General features: G+C 36.0%; 1 protein-coding gene across 1 annotated transcript in view; it reads right to left on the reverse strand.

Moving 5' to 3' along the window:
* Positions 1-20,598, reverse strand: part of B3GLCT (beta 3-glucosyltransferase) — a 93,722-nt gene that overhangs the window by 41,188 nt on the left and 31,936 nt on the right. The window contains exons 2-4 of the mRNA XM_019474845.1: positions 19,672-19,733; positions 16,878-16,917; positions 9,027-9,136 (exon numbers count right to left, since the gene is read on the reverse strand). Coding sequence (XP_019330390.1) covers positions 9,027-9,136; positions 16,878-16,917; positions 19,672-19,733 — 212 coding nt within the window. The remainder of the gene's footprint in view (positions 1-9,026; positions 9,137-16,877; positions 16,918-19,671; positions 19,734-20,598) is intronic.

Raw genomic sequence — 20,598 nt, forward strand, 5'->3', positions numbered from 1 at the left:
CTTTTTCCTCCCTTAGAATCCCCTATCTTCCCCCTAGTTATCCCCTATCTTCCCTGTTTTGTCCTTTTGAGAGTTAACGATCACCAACATCCCGAAGTCTTATTTTGTAACAAGACAAAAAAAATGTGGAAAAATCTGGAAAAGATTTGAGTGTTTATTATAATAAATGCTACCAGAGATGCGTATAATGAGACAGTAGCCTAGAATGACAATAATAAATTGCACTAAAGTGCCATTTGTTTGCTTATCACTTGCATGGATAAAAACCAGGCAGGGATACTGTCTCCACAGCTCACAGTTTGCAAGAATTCTAAATAAAAGCAATCATACAGAAGACAGACGTGTGACAGTACACAGCTATTATTCATGAAAGTGTGGAGGGGTGGCTGATACAGCAGGGGCACGATCTAGGATCCATGAGCAACCCGTGTTTTTAACAGTAGCAGGGATATGCTGACAAAGACGGCTGGTGACCTTGACCATCCTTCCCTGGGCAGAAGAAGGAACCTCGCCACGTGATGAACAACAAAAGCGGAACAACATCCGGGATAGGGAGGAGGCAGAGATCGGCGAGACCAGCTGGCAGCTACCAATGAGAAGGGTGTTGTGAGAGCGTGGATAGCTGTGATTAACCAATTATAGGTTGTTATGAAGCGCGTGTCCGAAGGTGTTGTGAGTGCATGTATAGCCGTAATTAACCAATCATAAGTTGTTAGGAAGCGCGTGTTCATAGTAGATAACTATATAAGCCCTGTTATAAGTGTAAATAAAGGAGAATGACCATACTCATATTGAGATCCATCATTACTCCGGATTCGCACTCCCGCTCCGCCGTCGACACCGGTAAACTCCGACATGAAAGTAAGTATTAATGGTGAATCATAATAATTATGTTGCCAACCGATCTGAATAAGATTATTTAGAATGGCTGTTTAAGATAGCATTTGGTTTTAAGTAAAAACTCACCTTACACACTAATATTATCAGCCACAATACTAAAATCCATTCTCAACCAGAACTAATATATAAGAACACTTCAAACAACGAAATTAAGCTATTTATGGGGCTCTGTTGATTCTTCTATTATTAGCAAATTGTCCCTTCAAAATCTATAAAGTCTATTCTAACATTGGATGGTTTGCAAATGCCATGTATTGTACACACAAATGGACAATGGTTTACTTCTGTCTTCTGCTTTTCTCTCCCCTTTAGTCTATGGAAACAATATAAGCTCACCAACCTTCAACTTTCTATTGCAATATCTACTGAAATTCTTAGCCTCACAGGAAGTCTTAAGTATTTCCTTTTTTTAGTAGATTTTTAGATTTACAGACAAATAAGTCTGGAGCATCTTTCACTAACAGCGAGTTTGAGGCAGTCATCTCCCTAGCTAACTTAATGTGACGCATGGGGGAGCAGGTCCTTTCCCCCCAGTAGTCTCTTACCAAGTAAATCTTTTCTAACTTAGGAAGAAGAGAGGAAGAAGAGAATGAACAGGAACAGGAGAACAGAAAGAAGCTTCCACAATACATTGGTAAATGTATTTCAAGTACTAGTATAGATGCTCAGGAGAACTTACAACAAACAAAGAAAACTGTTAACAAGTACTAATTTTAAGGGTTAATTTTCATGATTTAGTAATTCTAGTCTCATGTATACTTGAGAGCAGCAAATATGGCACTCTATTCAAAGATGACTGAGCAATTTCAACACAGCAGACAGTAGTCACAGTGGAAGAGGAAACTTTAGATCAATCTCTTACTCATTCTTTACTAATAAAGATATACCTTAGCGAAATGGTTTCATTCAAATCCTATGATGTATGCAGAGATTGCTGCAGAAGAGGCTGAGGCACCTTTGCCTAAAGCACTTTAAACTTGCCAATTTCACGTATATTTTTTATCCTGGCATGAGAAGTCATCTCTATAAGGTGACAGGTCCAATTTTCTGCATACAAAAGCCAATGCAGTTATCACATATTTGACTGGGAAAAGCAGCTATATAAAAATGGTGTATGATGTGTAAGGCAGGGCAGAGAGGAGCCCATTCGTCACTGCTAAAACTGTTAAAAGATCTCATTAGTGCAGTATTATCCAAATTCTTTCAAATCTACTGAATATCTATTATAGGAAGATGATCATATTCATCTTCTAGCATTACAGTGTAGGTAAGTTTTACAGTTTCAAACAAAAAATAGTTAATGGGCTAGACATCGATTTTGCTGATAATAAAGCCTAGTAATTGTCAAAAGGATTCTGGTACCTTTGCAGAATGAGAAGCAAGGGCATATCGGAAAGTCAGAGATCAAACAATTAAAACAAAAAGCCAAGAGAACAGCTGCAGGAAAGCAAAGATAAAACAGCAGTCAGTCAAATTTGTGAAGTCCTGCAACATGACCTTGAAGAGAAAAGATTAAAGATAACTCTGAAATACATTTTTCAAACTAAATAGTAATTTTGTACACTTTTCCTGAAACACTTTCAAAAGGTTTGTTTTTCAGAACTTGGAGGCACCTCACCCTTCAATAAATCAAAGTTTAGAAGCATTTCAGAAGCTGAGCACCCAAATATTGAGCCCCCAAAATGAGCAGTTGCATTTTAAAATGCAAATCCTAAAAGAAATTAAGCATTATGAAGACAAACTATGTACTCAACAGGAAAGAAAACGACCAAGAACATACTGATATCAGACAATGTATGTAAGCAGAAAAAGTAATACATCAGAAAACAAACAAATGCAGATGTTAATATGGATAAGGAAGGGGAAATATAAACTTCATACACTGACCACTTAAATGCACACACTTAGTAGAGACAAGGTTTTTATACTGGAAGCTGCACCCACATAATAGAAATGAAGTTTTATGGATAGATTTGGAAGATAGGTATAAATATGAAAGTTTTGGTTGACGTTACAAATAGAAGTCAGGCAAAACAGAAACAAAGGGGGAAAGAAAAAACGTTGGATAGAAATTAAGGTCCAACTAAACTTAATACAGCAATCTGAAAATGAGGGCAAGTCCAAAATACTAAATTAATCCATTAATTTGTTTTCTGTCTTTTAAACAAAAAAATCCAAATTATGCAAGGTGCAAGTATGCAAGTTTAGGAGAAAATTCAAGCAGTATGGCAATATTTAGGTGTTCATTCTCTAAATGGAAAATATTGTCTAAGGGCTGGGGGGAACAAAAGGACAAAGAAATCTTGTTTCTATTCATAAACCAGAGATGATCCAGGGCTTTTAGTAGTTACTGGTACTATCATCTGAATCAAGAAAAAAGCATCACAAGAGCAACATGTACTGGGTACTATGATACTCAAAACTTTTGGACAAGGATTTGTGTGGTTTCAGGAGGCCACCAATAAAGGCTGGAACTTCTTCCTCCCTCTTTTTCACTGCAGTACCATGTTCCCTAATTACTCTCATTTTTTGAGTCCATGAGGGACCCCCTGCAGGGACTTTGCTTCGTTGAGAAAGTAAGAGTGCCAAGATGCTGCAGGTACCCCATCAGTGTCTCTGCCCTCACCACAGAGAAGTGCAGGACTTGTCATCTCAGCAAGATACCTTCACACAGTCTATTGCCAGTCATGTGCCAGATTCATCATTTTGCTGTGGAAAGAGAGTCCTGCTGATCAGTCAAAGACTAGCAAGACCTAGGCCAAGTAGGGTGGTGTACAAGATTAATATCACAGATGACGTGACAGTATCTTCCCCAACAGCTCTGGTACAGACTGGCATCTGATCTTTGTTCTACAAAGAGGGAAAAATGATGGAAAGCTAATAGAGAAGGTATGCCAAAGAGCCTTGTTTTTCATAAAGTCAAAAACAGTCCACTGCCTGGCAGGATAAACTCTTACATCTTAAGGAATAAGCATTTTAAGAACTAAGGTGATAAGTACATTTCATGAGGCTACAGGATTTATTTGACATGAATAAATCCTGGCAGAAGAAAAGAAAGCTGTTGTTAGGAAGGAAACAGATTGCACACTAACATTTTACAAAAAAAAAAAAAGGACACTAGAGCTAATAACACTGGGAAATATAATAATTTAAAGTTATGTATAAAACATACCTGTTCTGATTAAAAAAATTGGGTTGATCTTGGTATTGTGGAAAACCTAGCCATAAGATGAACTGTTGTAGACATGGAGATGGAGGGGCAGGACAGAATGTAGCCCAACACTTCACTTAAATATAAACAGTTAAACCTTGTTAAAACTGCAAGATCCAAAAATGAATCATCTGATCAGTCTCAGCTGGAAGCAGCTTCCATGGCATGGGAAGCCGTTATAGGAGGGAGAGGAGGAAAATGGGTTTTCAGACTAGAATCTAGAATTTGAGCAAGAAATCTGGAAATTGAAGCAACAGATATATTACAGATTGCTTTCATTTATGGTATTAATTTTAAAAGGTCTCCATCAAATTAAGTCTATGAATAACTTTTCTAAATATATAGATCAATTTAAACAACTCTGTCGCAGTGAATGAGAAATCCTTCCACTAGATTTTATAACCACAGCATTATTAACATGCATGTAAGCTTTACAGTAAGGGTAAAATGCAGAACAGTTCAGACCTGCTCCAAGACTCAGAACCATTGGGAAATTTTAGCTCTACATCTTGTTGTAGATCTGGAAGAGGAAGGTATGTCTGTTCATTTGTGGAATACATCTAACAAGGAATAAAATAAGGCAACTACTACTACGGACCAAGAAAAAACTAGACACATTTTCAGAGTTGTTTCCATCATAGCCTGATAGTATTTCAAAATCTCTTTCTGGTGAGATACAGATGTCAGAATTTATCGTGGGAATAGTATCAAACAATAATAGAGGAATATTTAAGGAGGCTTTTAAACAAGAGAACTTCAGCTAGCTTCACTCCAGCACCTGAAATCAGATGTGGAAGTAGAGCTAGGAAGAACTTCAGAATACATTAATAAACCCAGAAAAGGAATGCATGTCCCACTGGCAAATTAAGAAAAAAAAGATACAGACTACAAATTCCCTGAAAAGCAGTCTCTCACAGATGGCCAAAACATGAGCAGGAACAACTTGGAAACAGATCATTTCAGATAGGAATATGGTGATAGCTTAACATATATACATTAAAATTCAAGCAAGCTAATTATACTTGTTTTTCCCTCTCTAACACTTTAACACAGAAATCTTCCATATTATTGAAATAGTGCGATGCTGCCATCAGTACAGCCTAGGTAATTAAAAATAACAGATTTTTAAAGCACATATGCCATGCTCAACAGCAAATGGCACTTTGGCAACAGATATTGTGGCCATGACTCTAATGACATAATAAAATAAAGCCGAGATAGGCACCAAGAGGCTTTTCAACCTTATAGATGCAGCAGCTAGGATACTGAGTTACAGTCAATGTGTGTTGGAAGCAGAAAAATAGAACCTTCTGTAAGCATGATCCTGTAACATAACAAAGAGACTGAACTTCCAAGGCACAGACCAGTGGCGTAGGCCAGCTGGGTTTCTGATCATTTGTGCTCCTGCTGCGCTTCAGGAAACAGGATTTTGCAAAATTGTTTTAAATAAACAAGTACACAACTATAGGATGCTCCTAACATTTGTCACCTATTTTCACTGGAAAAACTGGAAATCGGGAGATTGACAAAGAAACAATATTATGAAAATTTAATTAAGATGTTAACTAAAGCAAGTACTTACTCAAGCAACATAATATGGAGGTTTCCTATGAACAGTTCCATACTTTTGACTGTACTTGTTTCTTTTAAACTGATGTTAATAATCACTACAGTAATAGTCCTCAAATTCACAGATGAGCAATATTCCCCTTTATATGTAGGGATAGTTTAAATCTGTGAAACTTCATTTCTATGAGATGGTACAAAATATAGGATTTTGCTCAAAACAAAGTAAGCCTAATAGTAAAAATACTGCAAATTATAGTTACAACGCTTCTATAAAACAGAGGTCATACTTCACATCATTTATTATTCATATGGAAGTATGTGATACTCATTTTCATTTTCCAATACTCCATGGTATCAGTCTTAAAATCTTATTCTTACATTCTTCACCAGAAGGGTTGTCAAGCATTGCAACAGGCTGCCCAGGGAAGCGGCTGAGTCACCATCCCTGGAGGTATTCAAAAGACGTGTAGATGTGGTGCTTAGGGACATGGCTTAGTGGTGGACTTGGCAGTGTTAGGTTTACAGTTGGACTCGATCTTAAGGGTCTTTTCCAACCTAAACGATTCTATGATTGTTTTGTCATTTTTTTTAAAGTCCATAATGAATATTACTAATTTGCTGTATTTCTTCTGGTTAATATACATAGGATAACATTTAATCTCTAGGCTTTTCAGGAAAAATAAAAGTTTTTTGAACATAATGAATTGGCTGAGGGTGTTCAATATAAGAACCCCTGGGGGGGGCAGGGGGGGGAAGGCATTTACTCTACTAGACCAGTCTTCATAAAGAAATACACAGACCTTTGTCTTCAAAATAATGTCACGATGCCAGGCAATTAAATAGCATTTACTGCATCTAAAACAGTATTTCAGACAAAATCTATCATTTTTCAAAAACAGTATTTTACCTGTTTTCTAGTCTTAAACGTAATAGCCAAAAAAGTAATCCTGGTTTTCAATTTTTTAAGAAGCTAGAAAGGGAACAGTCCCAAATATTATCATTTCATACTGTGACAGCTTCATGATTCTTATCTGGTGTTTCTGAGGAAGGCCTAGTTTACAGAGCTTCTTAAATGCAGAAATCTCAGAAGAGTAAGAAAATTGGTAAAAATCTTTCAGAATTTTCTTATTGCTATGTTCTAGCTGTTGTTTAATATACTTAAGAGTTTCGGTTAATGTTCAATAAATCGCTAGGAATATGTTTTTAAGCATGAACACAATACTGACATCTACTGGTGACTGGAATTATAGATTAGTTTCACATAAAAAAATGTTTTAAGTACACAGTGAAAGAAGATAAATGGACAAATTACTTGTAAAGATTAATGTAAAGTAAATATGAATGTGAGTGATTTAATCCATTTTAAAGCAATGCAGATATTCTAGTTTCATTAAATAACACAAATTAACTGCTGGCTTCCACTTCTCGTTTTAAAACAGAGGAAAATAACTAATGAATCCTTATGGACTAAACATCTATCGTTTGGTCCTGTGACAACAGGCAAGTGAACCTGATGATTCAGCACTTGATCCAGTGCTTTGTTTCTATACAGCAGTTGTCCTTTAAAACACAAGGATTTAACTTCCTTCACTTGAAAGTAATTATTTCATATGTATTCTTTTTAATGAAAAATGCTAACTTCAAATGTTGATGTGCAGAATTTAAGGGACCTTCTCTCTCTTCTCCATAATTAGTATTATTGGGTCATGCCTCACAGTGCCCTACAGTGGAACTGCGAGTTGACAAAACCAATCAAGACATGCCAAGTACATGCAGGCTATGCTCATTTTTTCCTGTACCTTGATGGCTTTCTCCTCTTCCCAGATTTCAGGTATGAAATTTTTCGTGTGATGTATTTCCATCACTGCTTCTCTAAGATGCCATGAATGCTGTTTAACAGGTACATCTTAATATTAGAAAAGCATCAGCATTTCATCACTCTCATAAAGGAATCTCCTTAATTAGACAATAACATTTTTTAAAAGCCAATTCAGTTTGCTCAAGGCAGAAGTATTCACAGGTACAAGTATTTGATTACAAAAGAGATTTTACCTCTCCCATAAAACATGCCTATTTTCCTGCCTCACTAAAACTATTTATACTTCCACTTATTGATCTTTTCATCATTCATATTCTGCAACATCAATTTCAGAGCTCAACTAAAATCCTTGTTTTTAACAACTGAAGCCATAATCCTCTCTGCACACATTGTATCTTAACACTTGCCCCAATCCCAAAGAGGACTCTGAAGGAGCAGGACTCTGCAGAACAAAGGCTGTTCACATGACTGATTTCATTAAGGGATTAAAAATTGCACTTAGAATGGATTTAATTACAACAGGTTTGATAAGCTTGGATAAATTAAGCCTAAACCGTCCAGGAACCTGATTTAGGCACTCCAAGGCCAAGATACATAAGACAATTTAAATCAGACTTCTTTTTCCTTCACAACGAAGAACCCGGAATTGAAAAATAGGTCAAATAACTTCACAGCAAGCTATTCCATATCAGGGGATGTATGCCTCTTACTTTTTGCTTATTTTTATTAAAGACAAAGAAAATAAAGCATCGTTTATGTACACTTAACTTTCAATGTTAGTCTCTTAAAAATCTCTTCTCTCTAGGCTAAAGCTTTACAAGTAAAATTTCGTATTAGAGTGTTAAGTCAAAACCAGACTTGTACAACGTGCAGCTCCCAGGCCAGCACAGCCCACCAGCAGGCGAGAGGCAGAGTGCTCAGTCTGCACTGGGGTGGCAGAGGAACAAGGAGTAGTTAGGGAAGGTACTGCACCAGGGAGGGAGCCAATACCGACATGGGTAACAGAGGTGTGGAAGACTATTGCTGTAGGAAGTAGGGAATCCTGTGTCAGGATTTTAATGTCCACATACATTGCTGCTCTACTGCCACGATGCTAGAGTTGTGCAATGGAATTCAGGCAAAATCTACATTACAGCATCTTTCATTGGCTCCAATAAAATACTCACCTAAAAATTATTCTAAGTATTGTTTAAATGATTAAGTTTTTCACTTCATAAAGAAAGCATCTGAGTTTTTCTTAAAGGCACACTACAAGTCTTTCTTGTTACTACTTTTGCATCAAATGCCATCCAAACAAAAACAGTTATTATACAAAAAGGTAGATAGTTCAAATTAAAATTATTTGGTGATACATCACGGCATACAATCAGTAAACACCCACTGAAATAGTTCTCTTATAAGCACACAGAAGACAATTAATAAAATGAATAAAATGGATCCAAAAAACGCACAATAGAAAACTGTATTTTTAGTAAAATGCAGTAAAAACATACATAACAAGGTGCAATCTGTATTATCTAAACATACCTTTCCAAGATCTGCAGCCTGTTTTAAAATATATCTTTTTAGATCTTCTGCTCTCTTGGAATGAAAAGAATTACTTTGACTCTGGATGATAAATACAATTTCTTTTAATTCTGTGAACCAGAAAATAAGAAGATTTAAAGACAAAAGAAGTTATTTTCAGTTTTGCTCCAAAGCTACTGAGAACCCAAGTGTGTGGGGGAAATCTATTACATAGCAAGCTATTTCTTTAGTTATACAAACATTTAATGAAATAATAAAAAGGCATAATTTAACAGACAAAAAAATCCAAACCAGTCCTTTCAAGGATTGACACATAAAAAGTATGACATGACTAGGAGATCTGCAGCAAAGAAACTTATGCCTGCAGTTAACAGTAGCCACATTCATTAAGCTCCTTTTTCTCCAATACACCAGCACTTGTTATTACCAGAGTTAAAAGGGGCTAGTCATAGACCAGAATCTCCCCTTGCTAGGGAATGGATGAACACGAAATGGAAAAGATGCTTCCTCAATAAAGAGCTTAAAACCCTACCCAGAAACAAACATCAGATGGAGAGAGATGAGAACAATGAGGTACTACTTTTATCTGATAAGACAGCATCAACACCTCAAATGTGTGCTCACAGTGTTTAAAGGCACCATAGTTAAGAACTTTCAACAGGAGAGGAGACTATGAGAAATTTAAAAGAAAATAATGAAGTAGCTTTGCAAACATTTACGGACAGGAAAAAAATGCTTATTAAAAAATACAAGTAGGTGATGAAGGCTGATACCATGGAGATAGCCATGAAGACAGCCAAATTTTCTTGACGATAGTAGATAGAATAATCTCTCAGCACTTTGAAAGCTAAGAAAAACAGGCAGATTTGATCCATTCAGAAGCAGAACGCAGCAGAGGATGAGAAGGTGAAAGGAAGAGAAGAGGACAGATGCCCCTTCCGAAATGCTTAACAAGTTTGACCTATGCTGCATAACCCACACAAGACCATAACTAAGTAGCAACCTATGAAGAGACACTATACTGCAGTTTGTTTGGTTTGCCAGAAAACGCTGAACTTTATAGATACTATGCAGAAAGTGTGCAGGTGAGGAAATTCAGGGTATAACAACTTAAGAGGTACAAGTAAGTCACTGACCAATTACTGCCTAAGGAAAAAAAAAGACAGTAATGATGTCCCGTGTTCAAGGAGATAACTAGACGACTTGTGGGGAGGTGGGCGTGGATTGAGAACTGCCTTTTAAATTCTGTCACTCGAGATGACAGATCAGGCATAAGAGATAACAGATTCTAGTTAATTCAAGGAGAGCACAGAAAAGGCTGCTGAGTTAATTTTTACAGATGACATCACTCCAAGACAGGACAGTACCAAAAGGAAAGAAGTCAAAGATGAAGTCCCATGGGATCTGTACAGAATGTCAAAAAATGTGGAGAAGAAACAAAGTGCACACCAAAAAAATTATACAGGTAACAAAAAAGATGTAGGAGTCAAATTTCAGAAAAGCAGAACTTCAAGACCACCATTATTAGCAACATTATGAAAGCTGATGGAGAAATTAAAGATATAAAACCTCAAGGAGAGCTTTCTAAGAACAGCTACCAGTATTCCATTGAAACCAAACTTTCAATGAGATATAGGAGATGTCAAATTGAAGACAGACCAGGATGAAAGTTCAGTAGAGAAAACCCAGAGAGTCACAGCTGACTGAAAGCTGCCAGATTTTACTATGAGCAGTATCTGTGTGAAGATAAACATCCCAAGCACAGAGCATCTTAGAGGAAGCACGTAAAGCTTCTTGTCAGGCAGCAGAGTATTTCAACACTTTTCATCTCCAGTTTCACTGCAGTATAAATTCAAGTTTTACTTAATGCAATATTTATTTTTAAAATGTATATTCTTGCATCCTAGATCAAGTCAACCTAAAAGATCCTAGTTTTGCATCAAGATCTTGACCTCTAGGTTAAAAATGCTAACTTGGCAAATAGAGTAGAATGAGTGAAGAACAGTGGAACAAAGATGGAGAATAAATGTCCAAAGAAGGAAAGTAGTAGTCTCAAGGAAAAAGAGTAAAACTGAGCACATGAAGAAGGATCACAAGAAAAACACTGGCAACAAAAAGAGCATTAAGCCCAAATATCTTTGCTAAGATTATGAGAAGATTGCCATGTGCAAGACCTGACCATCGATTGCATTCCTTTGTTCCTCTGAACAGTTAATTTAGACCTATGACAGCTCAAAGCCGCAGTTAAATGTTTTTCTGCTTTTCCCCTGGATACTCTTTTCCCTCAATTTATTAGCTTATTCACCAAGACAAACTGAAAATGTCAAATTGTGTGAGGTTTCTAGTGATAAAGTTGCAGAGATGGCATAAGCGCTGACATAGGTATCAGTTCTGATTTCACATTTTTTCCCACGCAGCATTCCTTCATGCTCTGACCCACCCAAACTGCTTAAAAAAACCATGCACAATAAAAATGTCTGAATAGCAGCTATTTGCTACCTAGCAAGAAATTTGCTAGATTTCCTGTGCAAAAATTAAAATTAGTGCAAAGATTAAAATTACACTTCAGTGATGCTAGTGAGAGTCAAAGGGCTAAATCTACATGCACAACACTGAAAACATCCCCAGAGATAAAAAGCAAAAACTATATTGCTTTATATAATTACTGTTTTAGTATCAGTACATTCACAGATATGCAACCATCTGAATTACACTCAGTTTCACTTACAGTACATTTAACAACAGCTGTGATATCCCACAATAGAATACTTTCTAGGAGTAGTCTAATAATTACTTCTGTGTTACTGCTTTAATTCAATGGCAATAGTTTCCTCTGCTATAAACACTGTAAAATAGTTCCATTAAAAGAAATAGTCAATGTATTAAAATGTCAACAGAAAGTATGTATAATTTTAAACACCTAAATTGTTTCTCAAGTTGAGAAATAGTCAACCAAGCCACACAAAGAATGGAGTCTTTTGGAAGATTAATATCCAATGAGCTACTGATATACTTTATTTCTCTTGTTGTCGTCTTTTCTCTTTTATTTCCCTAAGACATTTCCATATCTGGAAAATATCTTCAACAATCTCAAATGCTCATTGATTGGAAAGATACTGCAAGTTCACAGGAAAAAAAAAAATAAAAAAATAAAAATTGGGAAACAGGAATGCTGAAAACTTCCTGACTCTTATCACAACCATGTCTCACTGCTAAACAGAATGAAGCCTTAAAAAACTTTTAACAAGCCATTAACAGTAATGTGTGTTTCAGCAAGTATACAGTGACCCTATGCAAAATGTACCTCCTTAGGAATTATCACTAAATCAGTTCAAAAGATGGCAATGGGGAAATACTGTTATTTGGAAGATAAGCATTGCAGTGTAACGACCAGCGTGAATTAACTACTTGTATGATTTTTTTTTTTTTTTTTTTTTGCAAAGTTTATAGACCACAAAAGGCTGTTTCAGTCAACTCAAAGCTACTGAAAAATTTAAAACAAACATTTCAGGCCCCCCCCAAAAAAAGAGTAAAAAAGCTCCTAGAAGAACATAAGATGATGATGTTGCCTTGATAGCCTTCCTCTGCTAGCCAGAGGTTAAAGCATTCACCCAGGATGCAAGAAATGTAAATTCTCATCTGTGAGGCAGTTTGGGCCTGAATGTAGGTCTTTGGCGTTCCAAGTCAGTCTTAATTTCCAGGCTGCAAGTATATTCTGAGGTGGGTCTTCCCCATTCTCTCCTATTGTTCTAGAAATGGAGAAGAGTGAAAATGGCTGAAACAGTGGGCATCTAGAACGATGTCTCTGACTCGCTGAATGTTTAAACACATCAATAAAAAGGTAGAACAGGCAACAACAGAAAAGACAGAATTCCATGATGATTTATATACTTCCTGGAGTGTGTGTGACATGGTCCAAACCATTTCCACAAAAATTGCAATTATGGCTTTAAAACAACTAGAATGCAGTCTAACCACTGGCTTCTAATAGGTGGTTATCATCTTTGCAGCTCTGTTAATGGTGCTTAAATCTAGCTCCTCTTTTCTTTGGGTTTTTCTTTCCTAAGAAATGATGGAAATAAAATTAATCCATTTAAGGCTAAATGGAATATTTGTACAATGAAAACAGGGTTTTCATTCCAGTGAGAAAGTACAAAATGTCTCATTATTTAGTCAGACAAAAACTAAACTGCAGAAGCACTGGTGCTTCAATTCACAAACCGGAGACTCTACTGTGCAGGTCTGACAACTCAGCTTCTGTTTGGGTTTAAAAAATTAGGCCATTTGCATCTTCTATAGGCCTTCCCCTCCTTTTATGCCAACTCTAAAATCAACCTGAAACTCTAGATCAGGATCTTTTAGTTTTTATATTTTGAGCAAATTATTGTAGCCTAGTATAAAACTTCCACAGTTAAAAGTAGAGACAAGTCTTTTCTCACGCTAAGAACAATAATTTGTAAACGTGTTTATATAAAAGTTATTGGGATTTTTCTGGATTAAAGGCAGTGTATGCATATAGATAGATAGATAGATAGATAGATAGAGGCAGAAAATCTCATCTGTGTGTGTGTGCTTATTTATTTATCACATATGCAATAAGCATTGTAATGACTGATTATCTGTTTATGGCCTGCAGCATGAGAACTGAAAGCCATCCTAACTTCAAACACTCTCTTCTCAACACAGTTTGAGTATTTCCGATATTTCTATTTCCTCAATTTTACTAGACTACTTGCAACAGTAACATCCAAAAAACCTCTTTAAAATCAATTCCAAACACACCACATTTTTAGTACACTTGTTTATTTCTTGAAATTAGAAATAATAGTATCCAGTTGTTCACAAACTGCACACCCTTTCATAGTTTTCTAATACATAAAGTATGTTGCTTACCACATCAGAACTCATGATGTGTCTTAACACTTAATTAACAAAACAAAAAAAAAGTTTATCACCTACACATTTGCTCTGATTCTAAAGAAAAAACTTATTTAAACCTTGCATGTTGTTCTCACCTTTCCACCTAAACTTCCCTCACTAATTCCTAGAGAGCCTAGATAAAATGCAGAACTAGGCCAGGAGGATATTAAAAGGATATAACTGCAAAAAATACTTTTGATCCTTTCAGAATATTGCAGGTATTTGCAGATCAGAGGAAGTATAACATCACCATATTTGCAAAAATCAAATCAAAGAAAAAAAAAGCCTCAAACTACTTCATTCTTCTCTCATTTAACACACGTTAAAAAAAAAAAAAGAAAAAAGAAACCCCCCAAACCAAATACCCTCTCACCCTGCAGCCAAAAGCTAGTAGATACTCTTGTGGTGAGAGGATTATTTCCAGAGGGAATGACTCAACCTACCTTGGATCTCAGTCACGCTCTGGAAGTGCCCCTCTCTTTCCACACACTGCAGAAGTAATCTAGAGAACTCACGCTCCCAAGCTCAATGCTTCCTTGAGTTTCCAAAGAAGGTGAAATCATTGTACACTAGCCTGAAATAGCCAGTGCCACACTTCAAGAAGAGATTTGCTTTTGTTATTAAAATATTCTAAAAGCTGAAAATACTGTTGGTAAGCAATATGGCCTACCATCTGGGGACAAATACACCCACCAACAGAGCACCTATACATCCACCTGAAGGGCAAGACTTTTTGCCATGGCATGGCAATGATGACCCTACATTGGTAAGTCATATCACTGATCTTTTGGCTGGACTATAACATATCCATGCATGAAACTCTTTGCACACCAGCCAATCCAGAAAGCTACATCACATCCTGGGTAGACAAAGCAACCATGAGAACATGAAGTTCAGTCTTCTCTGTATTACACTTGTTTTCCCAGGGACTAGGATATCAAGATGTTGATACCTGTCTTCAAAGGCTTGGCTAAGGACACTTAAAAAGATCCCTTAAAACTCTGAAAGTAAAACTACAGATGGTAACTTTGCTTCCTTGTTACAAAGGTACAGCTTATTTATAAAGGAGAAAGAATTTTCTTGTATAACAGTTTGAAAAAGAAGAATGAAAAAAATCACAGCAACTAAGAACCATCAAGAACTTAATTCTCTGTTCCAAGTCCTTCCTTGATTTACCCACAGAAATGGGTTAAAAGAGACTTTAAAAAAAAAATATTCTTTCTTAAGGAGAGGCAGAATCTCGTTAAAAAAAAAGAGAACACAAGAAACGATGTATTACGTCAAACCAATGGTCCATGTAGTCCAGTATATTTTTTTTAACAGTAGCTTTAGGAAACACTATTTAGGGACACCACAAGGCCTTCACTTTCTCCAGTGCTCCTCATACTCTAACAGCATCCACAACTATTGTATTAGGAAATGCCAGAAGACACATTGCTGCCTATTTATCTTACCATACACTTATGGACTTGCCCCCTCTTGAAACTCCTAGTATGGTCTGCTTCCACTACCTCCTGTGGCAGCAAGTTTCTAAGTTTTGCTACCTGCTGCATAAAATACTTTTGTTTGTCTGCTTTAAAGTGATCTCCTACTGAAACAAACAATAGATGACAGCTGGTAGTTACATCACTAATGTACCACTGTAACGTTCCTAAATATAACTTTCCTGAGTAATGAAGTTATATTAAAACTTATGAAAACTGAGCACTGTCAAAAGCCAAAAAAAAGTCTGTCAGTGCCTCCCCTGCGTGTTTTATGAAGTGACACAGCAGGTCTGCTGGGAGCGATAAAAGCAGCAACCAGCATCTGGCTGTGCTATGAGATTCCACAGAAAGAGATGAAAGAACACAAAAAGGAAATGGACTTTCTTTGACACCAGATAAGGATGGGTGAATAGGGAAACAGAGTAATAAAGCTTCTACAGAAAGGTCCTGATCTTTCAATGGTAAAATGGGAGATAATGAGACAATGGACTTAATTATTTTCCACAAAAGTGGTTATCTGTGTTAGGGACAGAGCTTGCAACTAAGTCCAAAGAAAGCCAACAAACAAACAAAAACCAGATCTTCCCAGGACCATTCAGAGTTCTGTTAGCAACTCCACTAAAAGCATGCTGTCTTCCCGGTGTTCATCTTGGATGTCAGAATGAACTCAACAACTACTCAGAAACTGCTGCAACAGAGACATGGTCAAGCGGGTTCTTTTTAGAAGCAGACCCAAGCGCTCAGGGTTTAGAAGAGTGAGACGTACCATAACAGTCCAAGTTGCTGTAAGAATTGAACTGCTATAGTATAGCAGAGGCAGCACTAGGTTACAGTACAGAGATTGCAAGTCCTTATCTCAGGTCTGTAAACTTTTTGCTGGAAGGACATCAGAATTGTTTTCAGAAAAGGCAGAAGCTTGCAGAATTTTTATTCTCATAATTTATCTCACGTCCAGTAAAAATGTATTTTACCACTTGGTATCCTATTAATGTTTGACATGTTTCTTAAATACCTGTTTCCAGATATTACAAAGTTATTAAAAGCTGTTACAGGTAATTTATAATAACCCTAGTTATGACAAGTACCATGAGAGCCTAGCAGAATGGTAAAATTCAGTTTCATGTTAAATTTTTTACAAGAACTGCTACTAAGTATCATGAAATTCGATTTTAAAATACTGTGTACTACAAAAAGCAATGCATCAGTTTCATAGTGCAAGTGCACATTTTCAGAAAAACACTTAACTACAAGAACTGCAAATACAAAGATCGAGAAGCTTCTGTTTGATGAGACTACATGAGCAAAGAAAAAAAATACAACATATTTGGGAATCGGCAATTAATTAACAATGCTGTTGAGCATTTAGGCACTGTTCACACAGTCACTTTTCAAAGCATAACTGTATTTAAAGACAGGTGAAAACAAATACAGACTATACAGTACTTACCTCTGCTTATTTTACTAATTGTTCCACTTTTTTCAGACTTCTAGAAGAAAGGAGAAAAAGCAAAATAAGGACACACGCAAAAACTCAAATATTTCTACAGAGACACCTAGGGAGTCAAAGCATTCATCAGATTGTAAATGCATACATAGAGGTTTTAACTCAAGAACTAATAAAAAACCTAAAGTTTTTCATCATCGAGAACTGAAACAGATTTTCTACATGTTTGTATACTATTACTTAGACAATACAGTAAAAGAAAAAAAAGAAAAAAAAAGAGAATGCTTTTCCATGACTCAAATTTATACCAGAGCTCTTTAAGTTAATACTAACAATGTCTTTTTTTTTTTTTTTTAAATATGTATCTCCTGAGAACAAAGTTTGGAATATGGAACTCTGTAATAAAAACACACCTGTTCAGTGTGTAAAAAAAACCCAACACACTCTTAATCATTTGGTCCACTATCAAGCATCTATTGAAACTCAATTCTTAAAGGAAGACTCAAAAGCAATTTATATCAAGACAAATAAATATGAAAAGGTTGTTGTACATAACATGAATTCACTGGGATTTACTCAGGTATCACATACATTTGTAATGGAATTACAAGAATGCTGAGGAACAGACAACAGTGACACTGCATTTGCATTGTTAACCAGGAAACCAAGACACACACATAAAAATATCTTAGGAGCATATCCAATTGCTTCTAAATAACAGAGGCTGGGTGGAGAGGTGTTGTTTAAGAACTGCTGACTGGTAGAGAGATAGGACTGGAAAAATAGCTCTGCGCTTCCTACAAAAATTGTAGGAAGGAAAACAGAGCCTTCATTTATTGCACAATTTCTCCCTGGTAACAGCATCTCAGTGCTTTGGTTTCTCCACATGTAAAATCAAGATCATCTTCACTAATTGCATAAGGATGTTGTAGGATTTATCTTGGTTCAAGTGTTTTAAGACTTTCAGATAGAAATGCCATACAAACACTCCTCAGTAATAAGCTCGTATATAGTTTTCCTACCCTCATGACTTAATTCCTGTTTATAAACACATTTCCCCACCCCCCCTTTTTTTTTTTAAGTATCTTATCCATCTAATCCTCTTAGTCCTACTTGCATGAGATGATCTCTCCCTCTGTCCAGGTCTGACTTTTACACTGAAATGCCTAAGCTCCAACTTCCTTGGTAGCCATCTGTAAAACCTTTTCAAGAATGACTGCATTGCATCCATGCTTATGACCCTTTTTTGCTGACTGGGTCAATAAAGTTTAAAAAAATTCTTGTAAGACCAAGTTATTTTGATGACTATACACAATACTGCCATCTTACAGCATAATATACACCACATTCTAAGTTAACCTATATCATAAACAACATGGGAAGATTAATTTTCTATGCAAACAAAAAAGTATGTGTTTTGTGGTACACAGTGTGAAGAACAAGAAATATTTTACAATTACCTTTATTAAAACACAAAACAAAACAACTGTTGCCCGTTACATTCCTGTTAACGTAAAAAAAAAAAAGGAAAAAAAAAAGGATTTTGGCCTGAAGAGTTCTAGGAGGCACCTCTGACTTCATCTGAGGGAATGTTTTAAAACTCTAAAATAGTAGGAAAGCCTTCATAAATTATACCCTATATAAGAATGATAAAATTAAACAGCTCGATTGAGACAGTAATGTAATTTGACAAACAGCAACTTATAAGTAATGAAAACAGAATGACATTACCTAGTCTCCCAAATACACTGCAGCAGATCAGCAGCTTGCAATAAGGATCTTTTTCATTTATGAAAACTACTGTAGATATAGCAATCATCATCAAACCCAAAAATTATTTAGAAACACGTATCTCTGACCATACTTCTATTGCATTTGATGTGAGATCACTACATCTAAATGGCAGTTATAGATTCTAACTCTTGATTCATTCCAGTACTTTTATTTGATTTTCCTCCCTTAAATCCCTTTTATACATACACAAGTATCTGTTACAAATACATACATATAAAAAAACTGGTAGATACAAGTGTGTTAAAGGACATACATGCATACGCACCTAACACTCATTATGCTGTTTAACAGCAGGGGTAGCTCTGACCATTAGTTTTTCTCATCTGTTAATCTGAAATTTCCTACGCAAGCTTTAGTTGAGCCGTGACTTGGGTAGCAATATGTAATAATGCTAATTTAGCAGAGAGGCATCCATTTCCCTCTCAATGCATTATATATTTAACAAAACCAAGAAGAAAGGAAAACCTGTCTCTGAACTAATAAAAGTTATATACTCAAAAACTATTCTGAACAACAATAACACTATCAACTTGTACAAACTTATAGTAAAAAAAACTTGGCAATTTTGCATAAGTTTCTAATGCACTCTTCAGCTGATCCTGGAAAGAAAGAAAATAAATTGTTTTCTAAATTATAATTTTGTTCCACAACAAAACCCAAAAAAACTAATTCTCTTAATACAAATGTTAACATAAGTCAGAAAATCCAGCCTAAGAAAGAAATGAAAAGTGCTAAGTGTAAGTTTATTCTAGTAATTCTAAGAATCCATAAGATAAATTAAGATCCTGCCAATACTAGAAGAGTAGTGCTACATGCAACTTGTGTCCCATTAAAGGTCTCTTATATGCCACACAGAACAGAAAGACATTAAATGACATTTAGTATCACTGAAGTGGATCAAAATAATCAATGTCACAGATGTTAGGCTTTCTGCTCTGGTCTCTTCTAGATGATTTTATAATGTCTGTAAAATGTTCCTGCTCTGGCAATTAAAATTTATTACCTTCAGCACTGGTAGTTCAGCCTCATCTTCTGTACCTTCAGGAACTACACTTACAGCAAAAGCTGAAAGAAAAAGCAGACTTTTGTCATATTATAGGAGCTCATTTTCACACTTGACAAAATTCTGCAGCAAAAGAAAAAAAACATTTAGGTAGATTTTCACATTAAATGATACTATATTGGTAATAATCTTTATGAACATAAGACAGTCCATTCTTACAGAATTTATACATTTGCTGCCTGACAATTCTATTCCCACACATCGCTGAAAAGATCACTCTTTGATGTGAAGCCAATTTATCTTGGCTTCAAGGCAAATAAATCCCATTAAAAAAAAAATCAAATCTGTTCAGTCCAGTAGTTCACTTGACAACAGCATAATGTGCTATCACATGGGAGACCTGCATTCCACTCTATCTTTAGGTTAAAGTTTGGATTACCAAAGCTTCACTTGGAACGACAGAAACTGACAAGAGCTGACAAATTTCTATCAAACTTGAAGATGGCTGTCATACACTTTGAATGCCATCTTTGGACACAACAGTCAAACTTGTTAATGTATAAGAGACCCAAATAAACATTTACAAAAAGAACACAGACCCCAAAGAGCTCATTTGCACAGACCTAGCATTATCTTAAACCTTTTATACTAAAACCACTCTATGCATACACTTCTGGTTTGTATTAGAAGAATAATCATAAAAAAGGCTTCTGGGTTTTTTATTTTTCTTTTTGATCATAGAATCGTTAAGGTTGGAAAAGACCTCTAAGATCATCGAGCCCAACCTTCACCCCAACCCCACCATGCCCACTAAACCATGTCCCTAAGCGCCTCATCTACACGTCTTTTAAATACTTCCAGGGATGGGGACTCCACCACTTCCCTGGGCAGCCTGTTCCAATGTTTCACCACTCTTTCAGTAAAGAA

This window comes from Aptenodytes forsteri, unplaced genomic scaffold (genome assembly GCF_000699145.1).
Source record: "Aptenodytes forsteri isolate BGI_AS27 unplaced genomic scaffold, ASM69914v1 Scaffold155, whole genome shotgun sequence".
NCBI lineage: Eukaryota > Metazoa > Chordata > Aves > Sphenisciformes > Spheniscidae > Aptenodytes > Aptenodytes forsteri.